This window comes from Musca domestica, unplaced genomic scaffold (assembly GCF_030504385.1).
Source record: "Musca domestica strain aabys unplaced genomic scaffold, Musca_domestica.polishedcontigs.V.1.1 8, whole genome shotgun sequence".
NCBI lineage: Eukaryota > Metazoa > Arthropoda > Insecta > Diptera > Muscidae > Musca > Musca domestica.
Genome location: NW_026712409.1, coordinates 16,749,325 through 16,770,721, shown reverse-complemented (window position 1 = coordinate 16,770,721; position 21,397 = coordinate 16,749,325). Strand labels below are relative to the sequence as shown.

Genomic DNA, 21,397 nt, shown 5'->3' with positions numbered 1-21,397 from the left:
ACTCACATCACACTTTATTGGAGTTATAATTATTCAAAATTTTGACCCTTAAGGAGGTACTTTATGGAGTGGACTTATATTGTCCATTTTCGCACCTGACTTAGCACTGTTGGAAATATTAGGATTTGCAAAGTTGGAGCAAATCGGATTATCGTTCCTCTTTCTATGCAGAAAATATATTTTTTGAAAATCTCGACCTTTTGTGGGGGAGATATCAGAAGGAGTGGACCGATATTGCAAATCGACTCCAAATGTCCTTAAACGGATTTGATCCAAAGAGACCTAGGGTCTAAAACCGTTATTTCGGCTAGGCACGTTTTGGCCGTATTAAATGATATATACCCTCTCCAGCCATATGGCTGAGGGTAGAAAATATAATCCATGAATTATATAGTATATAAAAATATAATTAAAAAAATATCATATTTTTAAATAATTTTAATAATTAAATAATTTTAATAACATATTTTTAAATAATTAATAATTTTATAAGTGTAATTTAACTATTCCTTAATTTCTATATAAAGAGAACGAGTGATATTTTTTCCAAAATAGTCCTTTAGGAATAATTCGATTTAGATATAAATTTAAAATTTTTATTCTAATTCACATAAAAAAAATAATTTAATTGAGTGAAATATAATATAAATAATGAATAATTTTTATATATTACCAATTTTTTTTATTAAAAAATTAATAAATAATAAATAAGAGAAATAAATAAATAATAAGAAATAATGGAAATATTATATTTGACTATATTTTAAATTTTAAAATTATTTTTCGATATTTTTTAATATTAAAAATAAAACTTTAAATTTCAAAAGCTTTTTAATGGTTTTAATTACTAAACTTTTTTAAAACAAAATTATTATAAATAATAATTTTAAAATTTCGATATTTTTGATACAATTTCATAGCCCTTTTTGCAAATTAAAAAATAATAAATAAAAACAAATTATTATTTATTGGAATAATTGAAAAAAGTTATTAAAGTTGAAAGTGGAAAAAAAGGTTTGTTTTAAAGAAACTGTGTAACATTCCTGGTATTTGTTTTAGTTTAAAATATGTTTTTTGTTGTTGTTGTGGCATTAATGTATTGTGAATTTATTGTATTTAATTTATTAGTAATTCACGAAAAAAAGGAACATTGTTCATTCATAATAACCAAATAAATTAATGAAAACAAATAAATAAACAACATGAAACAAATTAATTAATACCAAGAGAAACAAAGAAATAAAACTGAATTTAAGAAATTGTTGTTTTTGTTTTGTTTTCTGTTGTTGTTTTTATTGTTCAATTGAATTGAATAACATTAATTAATAATAAAAAAATTATTAATTTTTCTTTTGTTGATTTGTAAATGAAATAGTTTTGTTTGAATTTAATTTGAAATTGATTTTTTTTTTTGGTTTGTTAAGGATTTTTTTGTTTTAATTTTTTTGTTGTTGTTTTTTTTTTTTGGGTTTACCTTTAAAATTAGGTTGCTTTTAGTTATGCCATCTTTGTCTTTTCTGTGCATTCTCCCTCTTCGATCAGCACTTTTTTTCTGTAGATTCTGCAGAATCTAGAACCATAATGATTTTATTTTGTTTATTCAAAAGCCCTGATCACAACTAAATGTTTTTTTTTGGTTTTTAAATTTAATTATTTTTTTAAATTATTTTTTTTTTTTTTTGGTTTTTAAAGAGTATTGAAATTATTTGATAAAATTTATGTTTACACACACACATACATACATTCAATCAACGGAAAAAAGTAGAGGGGGTGGGGTTGGGGGGTAAATAACATTAATGAAAATCGAAAAGTAATGTTGAAATATATAAGTATGGAGCTAAAGGGGCAAGGTTGGGGAAAGGGGTCGATTTTTTTAGAGGATTTAGGGCTGGACATTTCTCCAAAGAACACAGTTTTAAATACAGTTTTACATTTAGCAAACAAACGCAAATGAAAACTAAGAGAAAAATGAATATTTTTTAGGTTTTGTGTTTTTTTTTTCATTTGATTGGAAATTAAAATAAAAAAAATTATTTGAAAAAAAAAAGAATAGCAGAAAACTGAAAGGTCTTAATTGAAATTTTAAGACATATAAGTGTTGTGAATAAAATATCACTAATACGCCACATAGTCTTCAGCCATTATATTGAAAGCCAATTGGGCGTATACATAATGACATAACTCATTCGCGCAATGGAGTCTTTTTGTCTTCTATGAACAGGGGACCTTTGAGAGACTTTCAATGGGCCAAAGAATGGTCTCCTGTGGATAGAAGACCTTTTGAACGCATTCAACTTCTGAAGGCAAAGCCTCAAAAGGCTTTTAATGGTCATAAGACATTTAAAAAGTTTTCCCTGGACACACAAGCTCTTAAAGTTTTTCGGTGAACAAACGATTCTTGGACATCCGGACTAATAACGTCTTATTGTTTTAGAACAGGTCATATCTGGAAATAGCAGAACATGCAGAAAAAAGAAAGGTATCATCCGGTATTGCCGACAGATGTATACCGACAGCCAATGTTCGATCGATATTTTGACTTCTGTGTGAATTTGAAGAGAATTTTTAAAAATCTTGATCCGATCTCTACCATCTTTATAACAGATCTTATGTTGATGGAAATATTCAGATGTACCAAGTCTGAATGGAATCGGATTTTAATTTCGCGTTTTTTGAGCTTCATAGGATATTCAAAATTTTGACCTTTTGTCGGGGAGGTACCAGAAGGAGTGGACCGATATATCCGACTTTCACAGCACATCTTGTGTTAGTTCAAATAATGGGATGTGTGAAATATGAAGAGAAACTGATGCTTATTTCGGGTTTTATAATCGTTTTGGTTATTCCAAATCTTTTACCCTTTGTGTGGGAGGTACCAGAAGGAATGGTCCGATCTCTACCATATTTATAACAGATTTTGCATTGATGGAAATATTCAGATGTACCAAGTCTCAATGAAATCGGATGTTAATTTCGCGTTTTATGAGCTTCATAGGATAATCAAAATTTTGACCTTTTGTGGGGGAGGTACCAGAAGGAGTGGACCAATATATTCCATCTTCTCAGCTAATCTTGTGTTAGTTAAAATAATGGGATGTGTAAAATATAAAGAGAATCTGATGCTTATTTCGGATTTTATAATTGTTTTGGTTATTTCAAAACTTTGACCCTTTGTGGGGGAGGTACCATAAGGAATGGTCCGATCTCTACCATCTTTATAACAGATCTTGTGTTGATGGAAGTAGTGCGGTGTTCCAAGTCTAAATCGAATCTGATGTTAATTTCTCCTTTTTATGAGCTTTATGGGTATTCAAAAATTTGACCCTTTGTGGAAGAGGTAGCAGTAGGAGTGGACCGATTTATTCCAACTTCACACCAGACCTTGGGTCAATAAAAATATTGTGATGTGTGTAATTTGAAGACAATCGGACTCTTACATCACATTTTATAGGAGTTGAAATTATATTGTCCATTTTCGCACCTGACGTAGCACTGATGGAAATATTAGGTTTTGCAAAGTTGGAGCAAAATCGGATTATCCTTTCTCTTTCTAGGCAGTAAAACTTTTTTTTTTTTGAAAATTTCGACATTTTGGGAGGAGGTACCAGAAGGAGTGGACCAATATTGCCCATCTTCGAACTCGATCTTAGTTTCATAATAATATTACGATGTACCAATTTTGAATCTTATCGGATACTCCTTTCGAGAGTTATCGTGTACACCAGCCAGCCAGACAGACGGACGGGCATCGCTAGAGCGACTCCAAATCTCCTGAAACGAATTTGGTCCAATGAGACCTAGGGTCTAAAACCGTTATTACAATGAGGCACTTTTTGGCAGTAACAAATGCTATATACCCCCTCTAGCCATATGACTGATGGTATAACTAGCTGTTTTCCATATCGTATGTGTATTGTCATTACGTATACGCCGAATTCAAAGTTATTATTTTAAGAAGGGCCTTCAAATTTGTTCCCATGAAATATAGATCGTATGAGTGATGCCATTATTTATACGCATTATTTATTTCTTTTTTTAAATCCTTTAAATTATTTTTTAATTTCATTATTTATTACAAAATTATGTAAAACCCACTCCCTTTCAGTTTTCTACCATTTTTCATGTGAAATATAACTTTGTTAAACATTTGCAATTAAGTGTTATAATTTGTTTTTGTTGTAAAGTTATTGCTGCTCTCTTTTTATTTATTTTTTTAAAGAAGCCAGTAGCAGATGTTTTTTGTTGTAATTATACAAACATTTGATTGAAAAAAATCTAAAAATAAAAAGTTACAAATCCTAATGAAAAAAGCCTTGATTTTTGATACAGAATGAAGTGAAATGTAATTAAATAAAATTGAACGGGTTACATATCATGTAAGAACACTTATATTTAATTTTCGTGGAGAAATAGAGAAATAGTTGTTGTCTGAAAATTGCATCAATGAGTGAAACTTTTATATTCTACTAGAGATCAAATTAATTTGATGGACAATCATTTTTTTGTCGAGTAACCTAATTACGAAATTTCGACATCGTTTCGATATGCTTACATAACATTTCACAAATAGTATCATTCCATTTCGAATAAAATTTATTGACAGTACAATATCTTAGGGTATGTGTTCCCAGAATGCAGTTTCGGTGAAATTTAAACAAAATATATTTTTTTGTATATACTAGATTTATTCAAATATCCTTAAAAATCCTTTGGAAAAAATCTTCAAAATCCACGCCTAAATGTCATTTCTTTTTAAACCTACGAATTAAAACCGCAAGACACGCCCATAATTTAAAATAAAAAAAAATAACGATGAGGGTCCACTGAATACACATTTGAAGAAAAATTATGCTTATGGATTAAATGGCTCCTTAAAATCTATTATTACAAAATCCTCTTCGTGCAGTCCCCGTTTATGACCAAAAAATAAAAAAATAATTAGAAAAGTTGGAAAATCCCTCATAAAATATTCTCCGAAAAATTCTTAAAATGTCCTATGGAAAATATTATATCTAGAAAATATTCTTAAAAATTAACACATATGACCATAATAGTCCGTTATGACGTGTTCCAAAAAATGATGCGGTCTTTTTTTAAATATTCTCTAAGGGGCTTTCTGGGGTTTTCTAAAGAATATTTTACTGATGAGTATTTTTATGATTGTATTAGGGAGTTTTTGAAAAATTTTAGAGAAAGAGGGGGAGTGAGAGAGATGAGGGGGGAGAGAGAGGAGGGGAGAGAGAGAGAGGAGAAGGGAGAGAGAGAGGAGAAGGGAGAGAGAGAGAGGAGAAGGGGGAGAGAGAGAGGGGAAGGGGGAGAGAGAGAGGGGAAGGGGGAGAGAGAGAGGGGAAGGAGGAGAGAGTGGAGAAGGGAGAGAGAGTGAGAGTGGAGAAGGGGGAGAGAGTGGAGAAGGGAGAGAGAGTGAGAGTGGAGAAGGGAGAGAGAGTGAGAGAGAGAGGAGGAGGGAGACTAAAAAAGAGAGAGAGGAGGAGGGAGACTAAAAAAGAGATAGAGGAGGAGGGAGAGAGGAGGAGGAAGGGAGGAGGGAGAGAGGAGGAGGAAGGGAGGAGGGAGAGAGGAGGAGGAAGGGAGGAGGAAGACAGAAAAAGAGGAGGAGGAAGACAGAAAAAGAGGAGGAGGGAGATAGAAAGAGAGAGAGAGAGAGAGAGAGAGAGAGGAAAGACCCTGTCAAAAGGTCATTGACCTCTCTGAGAGAGAGAGAGGAAGAGGGAGAGAGAGAAAGGCAGAGGTCATTGACCCCCTGTCAAAATGTCATTGACCCCCTGTCAAAAGGTCATTGACCCCCTGTCAAAAGGTCATTGACCCCCTGTCAAGAGGTCATTGACCCCCTGTCAAAAGGTCATTGACCCCATGTCAAAAGGTCATTGATCTCTCTCTCTCTTTCTCTCTCTCTTTCTCTCTGTCCCTCTCTCTTTCTCTCTGTCCCTCTCTCTTTCTCTCTGTCTCTCTCTCTCTCTCTCTCTTTCTCTCTCTCCTCCATATAATTTCCCCTCCCTCTCACTCTCTTTTTTTCTCTCTCTCTTTCTCTCTCTCCTTCTCTCTCTTCTTCTCTCTCTTCTTCTCTCTCTCTCCTTCTCTCTGTCCTTCTCGCTCTCTCTCCCTACCATGTTCCATCCCTCTTCCTCCCTCTCTCCGTCTTTCTCTCTGTCTCTCTTCTATCTCATCCCCTCTTTCTCTCTCTCTCTCTCTCCCTCTCTTTCTCTCTCTCCCTCTTTTCTTTTTTCCCTCACATTCCCTTTATTTCATTCTCTCTCTCTCTCTCTCTCTCTCTCTTCATCTCTGTCTCTCTTCCCTCTCTTTCTTTCTCCCTCTGTATCTGTCTCTTCCTCTGCCTTTTTCTCTCTCTCCCACCCTCTTTCTCTATTTCTCACTTTCTGTTTTTCTATTTTTCTCCCCTTCTCTTTTTCTTTCTCTCTCTCCCTATCTTTCTTTCTCTCCCACTCATTATCTCCTTCTCTCACGCTCATTCTCCCTCCATCTTTTTCTAAAAATTGCCCAGAAAATTTTCTTTAAAAACTTGCTAATACAAACGTACAAATCCTCATATTTTATAAAACTCTCTCTCCCTATTTTTCACTCTCTTTCCTTATCTTTCGGTCTCTCTTTCTATCGCCACCCGTCTCTTTCTCCCAGTTCCTCTTTCTCTTTCCTCTTCTCATAATTTTTCTCTCTCCCTCTCTCTCTCTTTCTCTCCATCTAAAATTTTCCCCAGAAAATGTTCTTTAGAAACTCCCTAATACAATCATGAAATTTCTCATAGCATCTTAAAAAACTAAAAAGATCTCAACGAAATTTTTTCAAAAAAGTCCCTAAAACTTCCATAATTTTTCCTTAAAAGTCCTTAGAAAATATTCATAAAAAATCCTACATTTTTGTTCCACAAAAATTCCTCCAGCTGTAATCCAATAAATTCCAAATCCAGAAATTATCATAAACTACGAATAAAATAATATTGAAGTACATTAATATTAATTTTACAATCTGCTAAATGTTGTAAGGAAAACTATTTGGATATCTTCATTAAAAAAAAACACCCGGATAATTATGGCAGCAACAATTACTGTGTGGGAAAACTAACAAAAGCTAATTAGTAATTATAATTAGTTAATAATATTTTAACAAGGGGGAAAAACTAAACAATTGAACTCTCATTATCGAAATCCAAACATGACTCAAACCCAACCCCGTTGAAAAATATTCAACTTTGAATCTGATGTGATTTCATTTAAACTATTTCAGTTAAATTGTTTTTAATTAACGAATTAATTAAGACAATTCAATGGATATTTGTGAGGGATATTAGTGTTATTGTTGTTGTTTATTTTTTTTTCTTCAAAAGAGATTCATTAAAAAACCCGCTGAAGAAGGAGAGGAAGAATTAATGGAATTCATCATCATCATCTATCTCTCGCTGAGTGTGTTTTGGAATCACACGTCACCATCTCGTGACTAGTTTTGGGATGTTGTAGTGCGTCGTTATGCATTCAAATAGTTTATAATTATTAATTTTAATTGCATTGTTATTAAAATGAATTAAATATGTATATAAAATAATTGAGAGTTTTGGAAGACAGAAAATAATATTCCTAAAGAAATTTGACACTGAAAACCTTTTGAAAATTATTTAAAAGCTTTACAATTCTAGTTCGGAAAACAATATAAAACCAATATCTATTCCATATTCTTTATAAATTTAAGCTCAAGGCCCTAATATTCTCAAAAATCCACACGTATGGCCCTGATGTTCCATTAAAACCCCATTTTTCAAAAGATCTACCCTTAAGACCCGAATGAATAAAACATATACATATTTGTGAATTTGAAGTACTTGTTTCTAGGTCCTGAGCAAGTCCTAAATCATGGGTTATGGAATTTTTTAATACCGATTTTTGGGGTTTTTTAGGAAGAGTGGCTTTGTTTTAAAATAATTTTTTAAAGAAATAATCGTCACTTTTGTAGGCTTAACTCTAGATTAGTTAGAACTCTCCGATTTTTTTTTTCGATTTCTTTCCAGAGGTAGGTATTTGTACTCTGTTTCCGGGAAAGTATTATTTTCATGGGTGACGGATACCCATATATATTCAACCGATATATATATATATATATATATATATATATATATATATATATATATATATATATATATATATATATATATATATATATATATATATATATATATATATATATATATATAATGAAAATTCCTATCTAACAAGTGGTCATAATTAAAACAGTTCGGGAGTCATATCAAAATTATAGGAAAAAATCCCACAGCCAAGGTTCCATTAATTAAATATATTTTGACTACTCTTATGATTATTTTGTTCGACTGTTAGACCCTCCATGGAGTAGGTTCCAAAAAAATGGGCTAATATTGTCCATTTCTTATCGGATCTAAATAAATATGATATTTGTTTTCCAAAATCTTGAACCTTATGTGGGAGAGGTAACAGAAGGAATTGTCCGATCTCTACCATATTTATAACAGATCTTGTGTTGATGGAAATATTGAGATGAACCAAGTCTGAATGGAATCGGATGTTAGTTTCTCGTATTACGTGATTCATGGACATTCAAAAATTTTACCCTTTGTTGGGGAGGTACCAGAGGGACTGGATCAATATTTTCCGTCTTCACAGCAGATCTTGTGAGATGTGTGAAATATGAATAGAAGTGGATGCTTATTTCGGAAATTATGATCGTTTTGGTTGATCCTTTGTGGGGGAAGTAGCAGGAAGGTCCAAAATACCAAAAGGTCCGATCTCTACGATCTTTAAAATAGCTCTTGTGTTGATGGAATTATTGAGATGTGCCAAATCTGAATGGAATCGGATGTTAATTTCGCGTTTTATGAGCTTCATGGAAATTCAAAATTTTGTCTCTTTGTGGGGAAGGTACTGGAAGGAGTGTACCGATATATCCCATCTTCTCAACAGATCTTATATCAATAGAAAGAATGGTATGTGTGAAATATGAAGTGGATGCTTATTTCGGAAATTATAACCGTTTTGGTTATTCAAAACTTTGACCCTTTCTGGGGGAGGTACCAGAAAGAATGTGTTGATGTAAGTATTGAGATGTGACAAGTCTGAATGGAATCGGATATTATTTTGGCGTTTTTATGAACTTCATGGATATTCAAAATTTTGACTCTTTGTGGGGGAGGTTTCTGGTACCTCACAATATATTTCATTTTCACGCCAGATCTTGGGTTAATAAAAATATTGTGATGTGTGTAATTTGAAGACAATCGGACTCTAACATCACATTTTATAAGAGTTGTAATTATTCAATATTTTGTTCCTTTGAGGGGGAGGTACTTGACAGAGTGGACCGATATTGTCCATTTTCATACCTGACCTAGCACTTATGCAAATATTAGGATTTGCAAAGATGGATCAAAATCGGACTATCCTTTTTCTTTTTGTGCAAAAAAAAAAAAATTTGAAAACTTCGACCTTTTGTGGGGGAGGTACTAGAAGAATGGGCCGATATATTCCATCTAAACACCAGACCTTGGTTTATAATAAATATTGGGATGTGTGAAATTTGAAGACAATCGGACACTTACATCACATGTTATAAGAGTTGTAATTATTCAAAATTTAAACCCCTTTGTGGGGGAGGTACTTAATGGAGTGGACCGATATTGTCCATTTTAGCACCTGCCCTAGGACTGACACAAATATTAGGATTTTCAAAGTTAGAGTAAAATCATCCAAAAGGAATGAACCGATGTGTTCACTCTTAACACCAGACCTTAGGTTAATAAAAATATTGGGATATGTCAAATTTGAGGACAATCGGACTCTTACATCACATTTTATAAGGATTTTAATTATTCAAAATTTTGACCTTTTGTGGGGGAGGTACCAGATGGAATGGACCAATATTGTCCATTTTCGCACTTGACCTAGAACTGATGCAAATATTAGGAAAAAATCTTCTCTTTCTGTGCAATAAAATAATTTTTTGAAAATTTCGACCGATATTGCCCATCTCCGAACTCGATCTAAGTTTAATAATAATATTACGATGTATCAAGTTTGGAGCAAATCGAATACTTACTGGTGCGCATCAGCCAGCAGACGGGCAGACAGACAGATAGATGGACGGACGAACAGAGCTAGATCGACTCCAAATGTCCTGAAACGGATTTGGTCCCAAAGAGAGCTAAAACCGTGATTACGACGAGGCACGTCGTAATTTCCAAAATAAAATTTCCAAATAAAAATCTGAGAGTTTTTACTAAACTAGAGTTGTTCCCTTTTTTTTAAAGAAATAATAAAAAAATTATCGGAGCAAAAAATAATAAAAATAATTCAAATTCCAAAAATCCGAGTCCGTCAAAAAAAACTCACACGAAATAAGGGTGCAAATACCTATATCAGAAAAAAAATCAGAGAGTTCTTTTTTTTAGAGAATTTTAAAAATAAAAAATTATCAGAGCAAAAAATAAAAATAAATCAATTTCAAAAATGCAAGTCCGCCAAAAAAAAGTCACGGAATAAGGATGCAAATATCTACCTCTGGAAAAAATTCAAAAAATCCGAGAGTTCCCTTTTTTAGAGAATTAAAAAAAAAAAAAAAACAGAGCAAACAAAATAAAAATATTTCAATTCCCAAATATCTGGGTTTGTCAAAAAAAGTCACGGAATAAGTGTGCAAATATCTATCTTTGGAAAAAGTTCTAAGGGTGCAAATACCTATATCTGAAAAAAATCCGAGAGTTCCCAAACAAAATAAAAATATTTCAAGTCCCAAATATCCGGGTCTGTCAAAAAAAAGTCACGGAATAAGGGTGCAAATATCTACCTCTGGAAAAAATTCGAGAGTTCCCTTTTTTCGTGAATTTTTTAAATAAGAAATTATCGGAGCAAAAAATAAAAATAATTCAATAATTACGGATTTTTAGTCGTGGATTTTTAAAGAGCAATTTCGACCGTCTAGATGTGGATTTTTAAGGACTTTCTTGGAGGTGAATATAAGGATATTTTTTTTGAGACATTTTGTCTAGTTTCGGGGAAATGTTGAGGCCATAATCGTGAATTGTGAAGACCTTTTTTTCTTTTTCGAATAATTTGAGGACAGACAAAGGCCATCGCCGTCGGATAAATATAAGAAATATGAAGTGAAAATAGACCATATTAGATAAGACTTCTTGATGCTGACTTCCAATAATTCTGTCTATATCTGTATTTTATCATAGCAAATAAAATCTCATATTTTAATTTAGCTCTGATGTGTTCATCCGAAACTGCCAGTAATTATAATTGAACAAAAAAATTATTAATATCTCTTACTAAAAATTACTAATAATTTTTCTAATTTCAGCTCATTTGTCACTCATATTTCCTGCGGACGGTGAGTGGGCAAGATTCTGTGAGAGCTTATCTTTGAAAAAAAAAATAATAATAAGCAAATGACAAATATTCAATAATATAAATTTTCATTTCCATTTCCTTGTTTGTTTGTGCTTCGAGCTAATTCAAATATTCCCCAGATTCAAAGCGGAAGAAATCAAATGTTTCTGCCTTCCCCAGTGTCTCTGTATTAACTCTGGTAGGCAAACAACAAAGTGTTTAAGTGCCAATTAGTGACATCGCTGCAACAAACTATTTTCTCTCTGGCGCTATTATTTCCTATTTAATAGGAATGATGTCTGTGTCGGCCGCCCTGGCCGTGATGACAATTAGAAGATGACTTTCACTTCGTGGAGCCTAACCTTCAATGGCGATGATGATGATATGGAACGGGAACGACCACCGGCGATGAACCACAAAAGATTCAGATTGGGAATAATTTCTATACGGTGTCTGTCGGTCGTTCATTCACTACAGCTAATGAAGTATTTAATTTAACGATTTTCTTCTTAATTTATCATAATAGAGCAAGAGAAGAAAAGAGAGCGAGCGAGAGAAATTAATAGAACAGTATGCCAAAAAAAGTGTACAACAATAGCAACAACGACGACGAGACAGGGCCAAAAAAAAAAAAAAAAAAAAAAAAAAACAATAATAATAGGAAGAAAATGGAAAAAAAATCACTCAGCAGCAAATAAATGTAAAGATTAAAGGAATGCGTTTTTGTTGTTGCTTTTATTGTAGTTATGATATAATTTCATAAAAATAATAATTAAAAAAAGTAGTAATAACTGAAATCATCAGCCAGATGAGGAGGAAAACATCAAAAGAAAATGTTTTCATTTATTAAGGAGAGGACTAGTTTTGTCGGAGGAGAGGGGATGAAGAGGGTCTATTACGCGCGAAATGAGTTGATTACAACAACGACATTTATAACTAACACAACAAATTGCAAATTGAAATAATGAAAAAATAATATAATAAATGTTGCGCAACGAGGAGGAAGACATTAGCGAGGGAGAAAAAAAAATTGAGAAAGTTTTTCAAGGAAATGAAAAGCAGAAAAAACATAATGTTATTCATTTTCGATTTTTTTCTTATTTTAGAACACAAGGCAAGAGGAGAATGAGAGTTTTGAGGGGAGTAAATCTGGGAATTGTTTCTATGCAAAATACAGTCGAATAAGGCAGTTGGACCCACTATTTTGTCATTCATTGGAGGAATGGTGTAAAAGCCATTAAAAATCAAGGATTATGCCCTTGAAGTCCTTTAAAATTTAACCTTTACAAATTGGCCCTGAAGGTTTTTTCAAAATGCTTCATAAATAGCTAGTCCGAAATAACCTTTTAAAAATGTCCAAAAAATTTGCCCTCAAAGTCCTTTAAATGTATTTTGAAAGAAAAAACATCCTGATTGTCCAAAAAATCAAGGACTTGCTTCTGAAGTCCTTTAAAATTTAACCTTTAGAAATTGGCCCTGAAGGTTCTTTAAAAATGCTCCACAAATATCCAGTCCGGAATTTTCTTTAAAAATTATTCAATGCCTATGCCTATGGCTTTGAAAGTCCTTTAAAAGTATTAAAAAAATAACTATATTTGTCCAAAAATCAAGCAATCAGCCCCTGATAGCCCTTTAAAATTTGTTAGAATTTGGCCCTGAAGGTCCTTAAAAAACCCCATAAATATCCAGTCTAGTGACACTGAATGTCCTCTTATAATTGTCAAAAAAATCAAGGAGTATGCCCCTAATAGCCCCTTAAAAATTTGTTAGATGTTGGCCCTAAAATTCCTCCATAAATATCTAGTCTAGTTGCACTGATTGTCTTTTTAAAGATAAAGATTCAAAGATAATGATTCAAAGATTGTAAAAATTTGTCCTTTAAAGTCCTTCAAAACATCTAGTTGATGCCCTTTTAAAATTGTCAAAAAAAAAAAAAAAAATAAATAAATAAATATAACAAAGACTATGCCTTTATTAGCCCTTTAAAATATGGTAGAAATTGACCCTAAAATTCCTTCAAAATATCAAGTCTAGTGGCAAAATATCAAATCTAGTGGTGATTTTAATTTTGATTTAAAAAATCAAAAACTACGCCGCGGATAGCCCTTTAAAAATTGTTAGAAATTGGCCTTTAAAGTCCTTTGAAATGCTAAACAAACATCCAGTCTAGAAGCACTGATTATCCTATATTCCTGAAAAATCCATGTCGATTGCCCTGATAGCCCCTAAAAATGTTCTTAGAACATTTCCCTAAAAATATTTAGCCTATGGCTCCAGGTCTATAAAAAACTTTACTTTACGTTCACTGCCATAATTCTGATAGTCCTTCAAAAAATATTGTTTATAAATGCAGGAAATTGAAGTCCTTTAAAAATATTCATAAAAATCTATTTCTACAGTTCTTTTAATGTCCAGGACTCTGTCTCTTACAGTCCTTTAAAACTATTTTAAATAAATCGCCTCTTAGTCATTGTCAATGTTCTGGAAACAAAAACTGTTCAAGAAGTCCTCTGAACAAAATTATGTTCGGGAGGTCCTTATTCTTAATCAATTCCAAACTATTGCCTGATTGTTCTTCTAAAATTCACGTCTGTGGTTTTGATCGACCCCTCCCCTCCAGAATATATTATTATTGGAACAATGATTTTCTTTATAGTCCACGGATTATTTTAAAATCATGAATCTAGTTTCTATTCTCCATCTAAAATTATTCAAAAAATCCCCTTCTAGACATTGAAGACATTCAGCGAAGGTTATCTAGACATTGAAGACTGCCTATGCCTATACGAATAAGACATCCAGATGGTCTTCTCTAGGAAAGGACTTTCAAGGAGTTTGCAGAAAATATTCATTTTTTATTTGAGTCTTCTCCAGGAGAACACCTTCGCGGATGACCCGATTGTTTTTCAAAAAATCACGTAAGTGGTATTGATCGACCCCTCCTCTTCTTTTCAAGAAGTTTTTTTTTTTGTACTATGACTTCAAAGTTCTTTAAAATCCACGGATTTTATCCAAATCATAAATCTGGTTTCGATTTTCCATCTAAAAATATTCAAACAATCCTCTTCTAGACATTGAAGACGTTCAGGAGGTCCTCTAGACCAAAAATCTTCAAGAGGTCATCTGAAAAAGAAGGAGATCAGGTCCTTTAGACATAGAAGAACTTTATGAGTACATTCAGGTGGTCTTCTCTAGGTGAGGATCTTTAGGGTGTCTGCTGCAGATATTCTCTTAATGAAGGGATCTTCTCCAGAAAGACTCTGCAGTAGGAAAGGATCTTCAAGAAGTCTTCTGTACGAAAGGTCCTTTCCAAATGTCCCTTCTAAATAGAAACTCACTTTACGTAGTAAATGTCGTTGAAATTGACGATTTTCAGTAAAGGTCCTCTGCAAAAGAAAGATTTTTAGAAGCTTTTCTGTACGAAAAAATCTAGAAATTGTCTGGACAGACATTGAAGACCGTCTATACGACGAAGATGAAATTCAGATGGTCTTCTCTAGGAAAAGGTGTTCAGGGAGTTTGCTAAAGATATTCACTTTTTATGGGAGTCTTCTCCAGGTGAAAACCTTCACGTAGTCTTCAGTAGAAAAGAGCTTGCAGGGATTTTTCTGTCCGAAAGGACTTTTGAATTCGGAAATTTACGTTTTTTAGTGAATTTTGTAAAAATAAAGATTTTTGGGAAAATTCGTCGAAATTCAGTAAAATTTCGTGGAAATTGGCGATTTAATAAAAAAATCGTCGAAATTGAGAATTTTTAAAAAATATCGTCGAAATTGAGGAGTTTAAGTAAATTTCTTCAAAATTGAGGATTTTTAGTAAATTTTGTCGAAATTGCCTGGCTACAGTAAATTTTGTTTAGATTGTCTATCTATAGTGAATTTCGTCGAAATTATGGATCTAAAGGAAATTTCGTAGAAATTGCCTGTATATAGTTAATTCCGTCTAAATTGCTTGGCTACAGTAAATTTCGTCTAGATTGTCTATCTATAGCGAGTTTCGTCGAAATTTTCGAACTATAGTAAATTTCGTCGAAATTACGGATCTAAAGGAAACTTCGTCGAAATTGCTGATTTATAGAAAATTTCGTCGAATTTGACAATCTATAGTAAATTTCGTCGAAATTGTGGATCTTTAGTAAATTTCGTCGACATTGTCGATCTATAGTAAATATCACCGAAATTGCCTATCTATAATAAATTTCGTCGAAATTTTGAGGTCTATATTAAATTTCGTCGAAATTGCCGATCTATAGTAGATGTCGTCGAAATTGCCGATCTATAGTAAATTTTGTCGAAATTGCCTGTGTGTAGTAATCTTTGTCTAAATTGTTGATCCATAGTAAAAAAAGGAGATCTTCATCTGTTCGTAGAGGCATAGAAAAACTTTATGAGTGCTTCCAGACAAAGAAGAAATAGATCTTCATTACGAATTTCGTCGAAATTGTCTGTCTATAGTTAATTTCGTCTAAATTGCTTGGCTACAGTAAATTTAGTCTAGATTGCCTATCTATAGCGAGTTTCGTTGAAATTGTCGACCTATAGTAAATTTCGTCGAAATTGCCTGTCTGTGTAGTAAATTTCGTCAAAATTGCTGATTTATAGTAAATTTCGTCGAATTTAACTATCTATAGTAAATTTCGTCGAAATTGTGGATCTTTAGTAGATTTCGTCGAAATTCACTATTTATAGGAAATTTCGTCGAAATTCACTATCTATAGGAAATTTCGTCGGATGATCAACCTACAAAAAATTTCGTCGAAATCGCCTGTCTAGTAGAAAATTTTGACGAAATTGCCTGTATGTAGTAATCGTCGTCTAAATTGTTGATCCATAGTAAATTTCGTCGAAACCGCCGATCTATAATAAATTTCGTTAAAATTGTTGATCCATAGTAAATTTGCCTGTCTGTAGTAAATTTCGTCGAAATTGCCGACCTACAGTAAATTTCGTCGAATTTGTCTGTCTCTAATAGTAATCTTTGTCTAAATTGTTGATCCATTGTAAAAAAGGAGATCTTTATCTGTTCGTAGAGGCATAGAAAAATTTGATGAGGGCTTCCAGACAAAGAAGAAACAGATATTCTTTACGAATTTCGTCGAAATTGCCTGTCTATAGTTAATTTCGTCTAAATTGCTTGGCTACAGTAAATTTTGTATAGATTGCCTATCTATAGCGAGTTTCGTCGAAATTTTCGACCAATAGTAAATTTCGTCGAAATTATGGATCTAAAGGAAATTTCGTCGAAAGTGTTGATTTACAATAAATTTCGTCGAAATTTCCGATCTATAGTAAATTTTGTCGAAATTGCCTGTCTGTAGTAAATTTCGTCGAAATTGTCGACCTATAGTAAATTTCGTCGTATTTTCGGGATCTTAAGGAAATTTCGTCAAAATTGTTCATTTATAGTAAATTTGGTCGAAATTTCCGATATATAGTAAATTTCATCAAAATAGCCGATATATAGTAAATTTCGTCGAAATTCACTATTTATTGGAAATTTCGTCGAAATGGTCGATTCATAGTAAATTTCGTCAAAATTTTCGATCTACAAAAAATTTCGTCGAAATTGCCTGCTCAATAGAAAATTTTGACAAAATCGATTTTTATAGAAAACTTGTCGAAATTGGTGTCTATGCCTTGTTCAACATAACTGCCATCGACTGTATTTGGAGGGAAGGAAAGAGGGAGTGGTCTGGGAATTTGTCTATAAGGGCTCTATATTGGGTAAGAATGAAACAAATTACACACAAAAATATGCAAAACCGAAAAGAGAAGTGTTCTCATCATCATCAACATTGTTGCCATCATTTTTTATTTTTTTGAAATCCTCATCATTATGACCATTGTAATGATCATCATCCTAATTTTTAAAATAGTTTTTGTTTTTTTTTTTAAATGATTAATACATAGGAACACTCATAAATAATGAAGATAGGAATTCAGACACAATAACACTTAATCGTAATTAATTATTTAATTAATAAATAGAGGAGTAGGAGGACATTAATTAATTATTAAAATTCAAAGAATATAGGTAAGGGCAGTAGTTTAAAAATAGTAAAAAAAATAGTTACGTCTCTTCAAAATTAAAAAAGAAAATATCATAAATACTAATATCGTTAATTATATTTTGATAAATACTCAAATAATAACTCTCAAATCATAATCAGATAAAAGTAGTAGAGAGGAAGAAAACCAGTGACAAAAAAACAAAAACAGAAGGATATGGTGAGAGTGTGGCTAACTGCTTGTCTAATACTTACATACACCTCCTCCCATTGCGACACGTAGCGCACCAGACGCGACAGACGCAACAGCCGCACCAGCGATAAGAGTTTAGCTAAGCGTAATATTCGTAGGGCACGACCGGCATGTAGGATTTGAAATGAGTCGGAGAAGTCCTGCAATTTCATAATCTTAATTAAAGACATGCGATCTGTTTTATCAACCTACATACCTGATTGAAAATCAAAAAGATATAGTCGAGCGGTATCGATGAGATTAAATCAAGAAAAAACCATGTCCTTAAATAATGTTTGGCTATAAGCTTGGGATCCAGTATGACCTGTTCGGCGTTGTCTTGTTGCATAATTCCTGGAAAGGGGTTGAGGATGGGGGGTGAAGAGTGGGGTTTGGTGAGATGATAGGTTTTCAAAATAAATGTTCAAATTTCTCTTGGATTTATTTGATGTGGCACTTGGAGTTTCAGAAGGGGAGGGAGGTGCTGGATGGGGCTACTTACCTGTTCTAAAATTGACTACAATATCTATTAAAAAAATAGTATCACTTAGGCAGTTAAAGGCAATCCATCTTGTGCTTAGATCATCGTTGAAGAATGATATTGCGACTGGCAGGATAATAAGATTTGCTACTAATAATAAAAGCATACAAAGGTCCCAATAAAACCTGCGAAAAGAGAGAGAGGGAGAGAGAAGGCATGACAGAAAGAGAGAATAGAATAAAAATATTGAAATGTTTATTTTTTGATACCCTCCAACCTATATAGTATGGAGGGTATATTAGGTTCGTCATTCCGTTTGTAACTCATCGAAATAATAATTTTAGACCCAAAAAAGGATATATGTATTCCTGAGACGATTCTGAGCAGATTTAGCCCTGTCCGTCCGTCCGTCCATCTGTTGTAATCACGCTAGAGTCAAAACAAATAGAGATAGGAAGCTAAAATTTGACACAAGATCAGTCTTTTGTCTGCAGGTAAGTCAAGTTCGAAGATGGGCTATATTGGTCCACTATATCGTAGAGCCCCCATATAATGGTACCTCCCGATATTCGGTATTTTGATGTTTTCCACTACATTTTTCAATGGAATTTTCTGAAATTCTACACAAGGAGTTCTCTGTGAGTACTTTATCCCCTTGAAGAGTATTGAAAATAGAGAAAATTGTCTATACAGGCCCAGGTCCTCGTATAAGCCCCCTTATATCAGTACAGCCCAATATTCGGTATTTTGATTATTTTAGAGACATTGTTCATCGGAATTATTTCAAAATTCGTATTTAAAGTTCGTAATGGGTACTACATCCTGTGCCAGAAAATTTGTCTATGTAGTTCCAGGTCTTCGTATAGGCCCCATATATCAGTACCTCCCTATACTCGGTATTTTGATGATTTTCGCGACATTATTTACCGAAATTGTTTGAAATTTCGTATTTGAAGTTCCTAATAGATACTACAGCCTGTGACAGAAATTTGTCTATGCAGGTCCGGGTCTTCGTTTAGCCTCCACATAACAGTACCTCCCAATATTCGGTATTTTAATGATTTTAGGGACATTATTCAACGGAATTGTTTCAAATTACGTATTTAGAGTTCGTAATGGGAACTACAGTCTGTGACAGAAAATTGTCTATGCAGGTCCGGGTCTTCATAGAGATCCGATAAAATGGTACCTCCCTATATATTGGATGGTCATTTCTTGTTTTATAGGGTAAATTATTTTCTATGAAAAATTTGACCCTTGGTGGGGTAGGTACCAGAAGGAGTGGACCGATGTATCCCATCTTCACAGTGGATCTTGCGTTAGCAGAAATAATGGAATGCGTGAAATATGAAGAGAACCGGATGCTTATTTCGGATTTTATAATTGTTTGGGTTATTCAAAATGTTTACCCTTTGTGGGGTAGGTACCGCTAGGAGTGGACCGATATATCACATCTTTACACCAGACCTTGGGTTAATAAAAATATTGTGATGTGTGTAATTTGAAGACTGTCGGACACTTTGATCAGATTTTATAAGAGTTATAATTATTCCAAATTTTGACCCTTTGTGGGGGAGGTACCGGAAGCAGTGGTCGGATCTCTAGCATCTTTATAACAGATCTTGTGTTGATGGAAATATTGAGATGTGCCAAGTCTGAATGGAATAGGATGTTAATTTGGCATTTTATGAGCTTCATGGATATTCAAAAATTTGACCCTTTGTGAGGGAGCTACCAGAAGAAGTTGACCGATATATCTCATCTTTATACCAGACCTTGGATTAGTAAAAATATTGTGCTGTGTGTAATTTGAAGACAATCGGACTCTTATTTTATACATTATAAGGTTTATAATTATTCCGAATTTTGACCCTTTGTGGGGGAGGTACTTGATGGATTGGACCGGTTCAGTCCATTTTCGCACCCGACCTAGCACTTACGCAAATATTAGGATTTGCAAAGTTGAAGCAAAATCGGATTATCCTTTCCCATTTTGTGCAGTAAAACATTTTCTTAAAAAATGTGGACCTTTTGTGGGGGAGGTATCAGAAGGAGTGGGCCAATATTGCTCATCTCCGAACTCAATCTAAGTTTGATAATAATTTTACGATGTACCAAGTTTGGGCCAAATCAGATACTCCCTTCGAAAGTTATCGTGCCCACCAGACAGACAGGTCGGACGGACGGACATCGCTAAATCGACTGCAAATGTCCTGAAACGGATTTTATGCAAAGCGACCTAGGGTCTAAAACCGTTATTTCGATGAGGCACATTTTGGCCGTATCGAATGGTATATACCCTCTCTTGCCATATGGCGGAGGGTATAAAGAGTCCCAAGGTCATCAAAGGTCAAGTAATTATAAAATATTAAAATATAAAAATATTTTCTGCAACTTCTCAAAGCACTCACCTGAATGAACTGCATGGGTGAATAACCCAATGTCCGGAAGTCTTCTGACGTATTCTTTCTTTGACCAGCGCCTTGCGGCTGCCAAATAATTTCATAGCCAACCGATTGTCGGTCGGTTGAAACCATGATTGCAATTGACTTTTCAAGAAATTCGCTGAAACTTTTTCCGAAACAATGGGGATGGAAGGCATTGGCTCCTCTTTCGGAGTCCCGTACAACGATACGTCATCAAAGTGAACCTGAAAAAGGAAAATGAAAAAGGAAAAAAACGAAAGCCAATGGAAAATCATTAATGGGTTGTATTATGATAGAGAGAGGGGGAGGGGAATATTGCACTACAAAGTAAAAATTGTTGGTGACAAACCTACCAAGACCTTCTAGAAGACCTCATAAGGACCTTCCATGAGATACTCTTTTATAAGGCTTCTAAGACCATCTAAAAGACCTCATAAAGGTTTTACATGAGAGACCCTTGAGAAGTCTTCTAACGATAGGAGCCCATCTAAAGGTATTTTTATAGATAGGAGACTTCCTAGGGGTCCCTTATACACAAAACACCTCTTGAAGGCCTTCTGTGAATAAAAGACCTCCTACGGTCTTTCATGGATAAAAAACCCATGAAAGGACCTCCGTCAATGAAACATCCGCTTAAATGCTTCCTACTGGGTGATAAACCTACTAAGACCTTCTAGAAGATCTCATAAAGACCTTCCATGAGAGACCCTTTAAAAGGCTAACAACACCTTCTAGAAGACCTCATAAAGGTTTTCCATGAAAGACCATCGAGAAGTCTTCTAACGATAGGAGCCCATCTAAAGGTATTTTTATCGATAGGAGACTCCGTATGGGTCCCTTATACACAAAACACCTCTTGAAGGT

At 33.6% G+C, this 21,397-nt stretch overlaps 1 protein-coding gene across 6 annotated transcripts in view; it reads right to left on the bottom strand.

Annotated features, from left to right (window-relative positions):
* Positions 1–21,397, bottom strand: part of LOC101896207 (potassium/sodium hyperpolarization-activated cyclic nucleotide-gated channel 2) — a 164,417-nt gene that overhangs the window by 25,882 nt on the left and 117,138 nt on the right. For 3 of the 6 annotated variants that reach the window (XM_005177059.4, XM_005177060.4, XM_005177067.4), the window contains 5 exons: positions 20,519–20,757; positions 18,129–18,292; positions 17,844–17,980; positions 17,650–17,802; positions 1,475–1,570 (listed from right to left, as the gene is read on the bottom strand). In XM_005177059.4, the coding sequence (XP_005177116.1) occupies positions 1,475–1,570; positions 17,650–17,802; positions 17,844–17,980; positions 18,129–18,292; positions 20,519–20,757 (789 nt within the window). The remainder of the gene's footprint in view (positions 1–1,474; positions 1,571–17,649; positions 17,803–17,843; positions 17,981–18,128; positions 18,293–20,518; positions 20,758–21,397) is intronic. The other 3 variants (XM_005177061.4, XM_005177063.4, XM_005177065.4) reach the window with 3 other exon arrangements.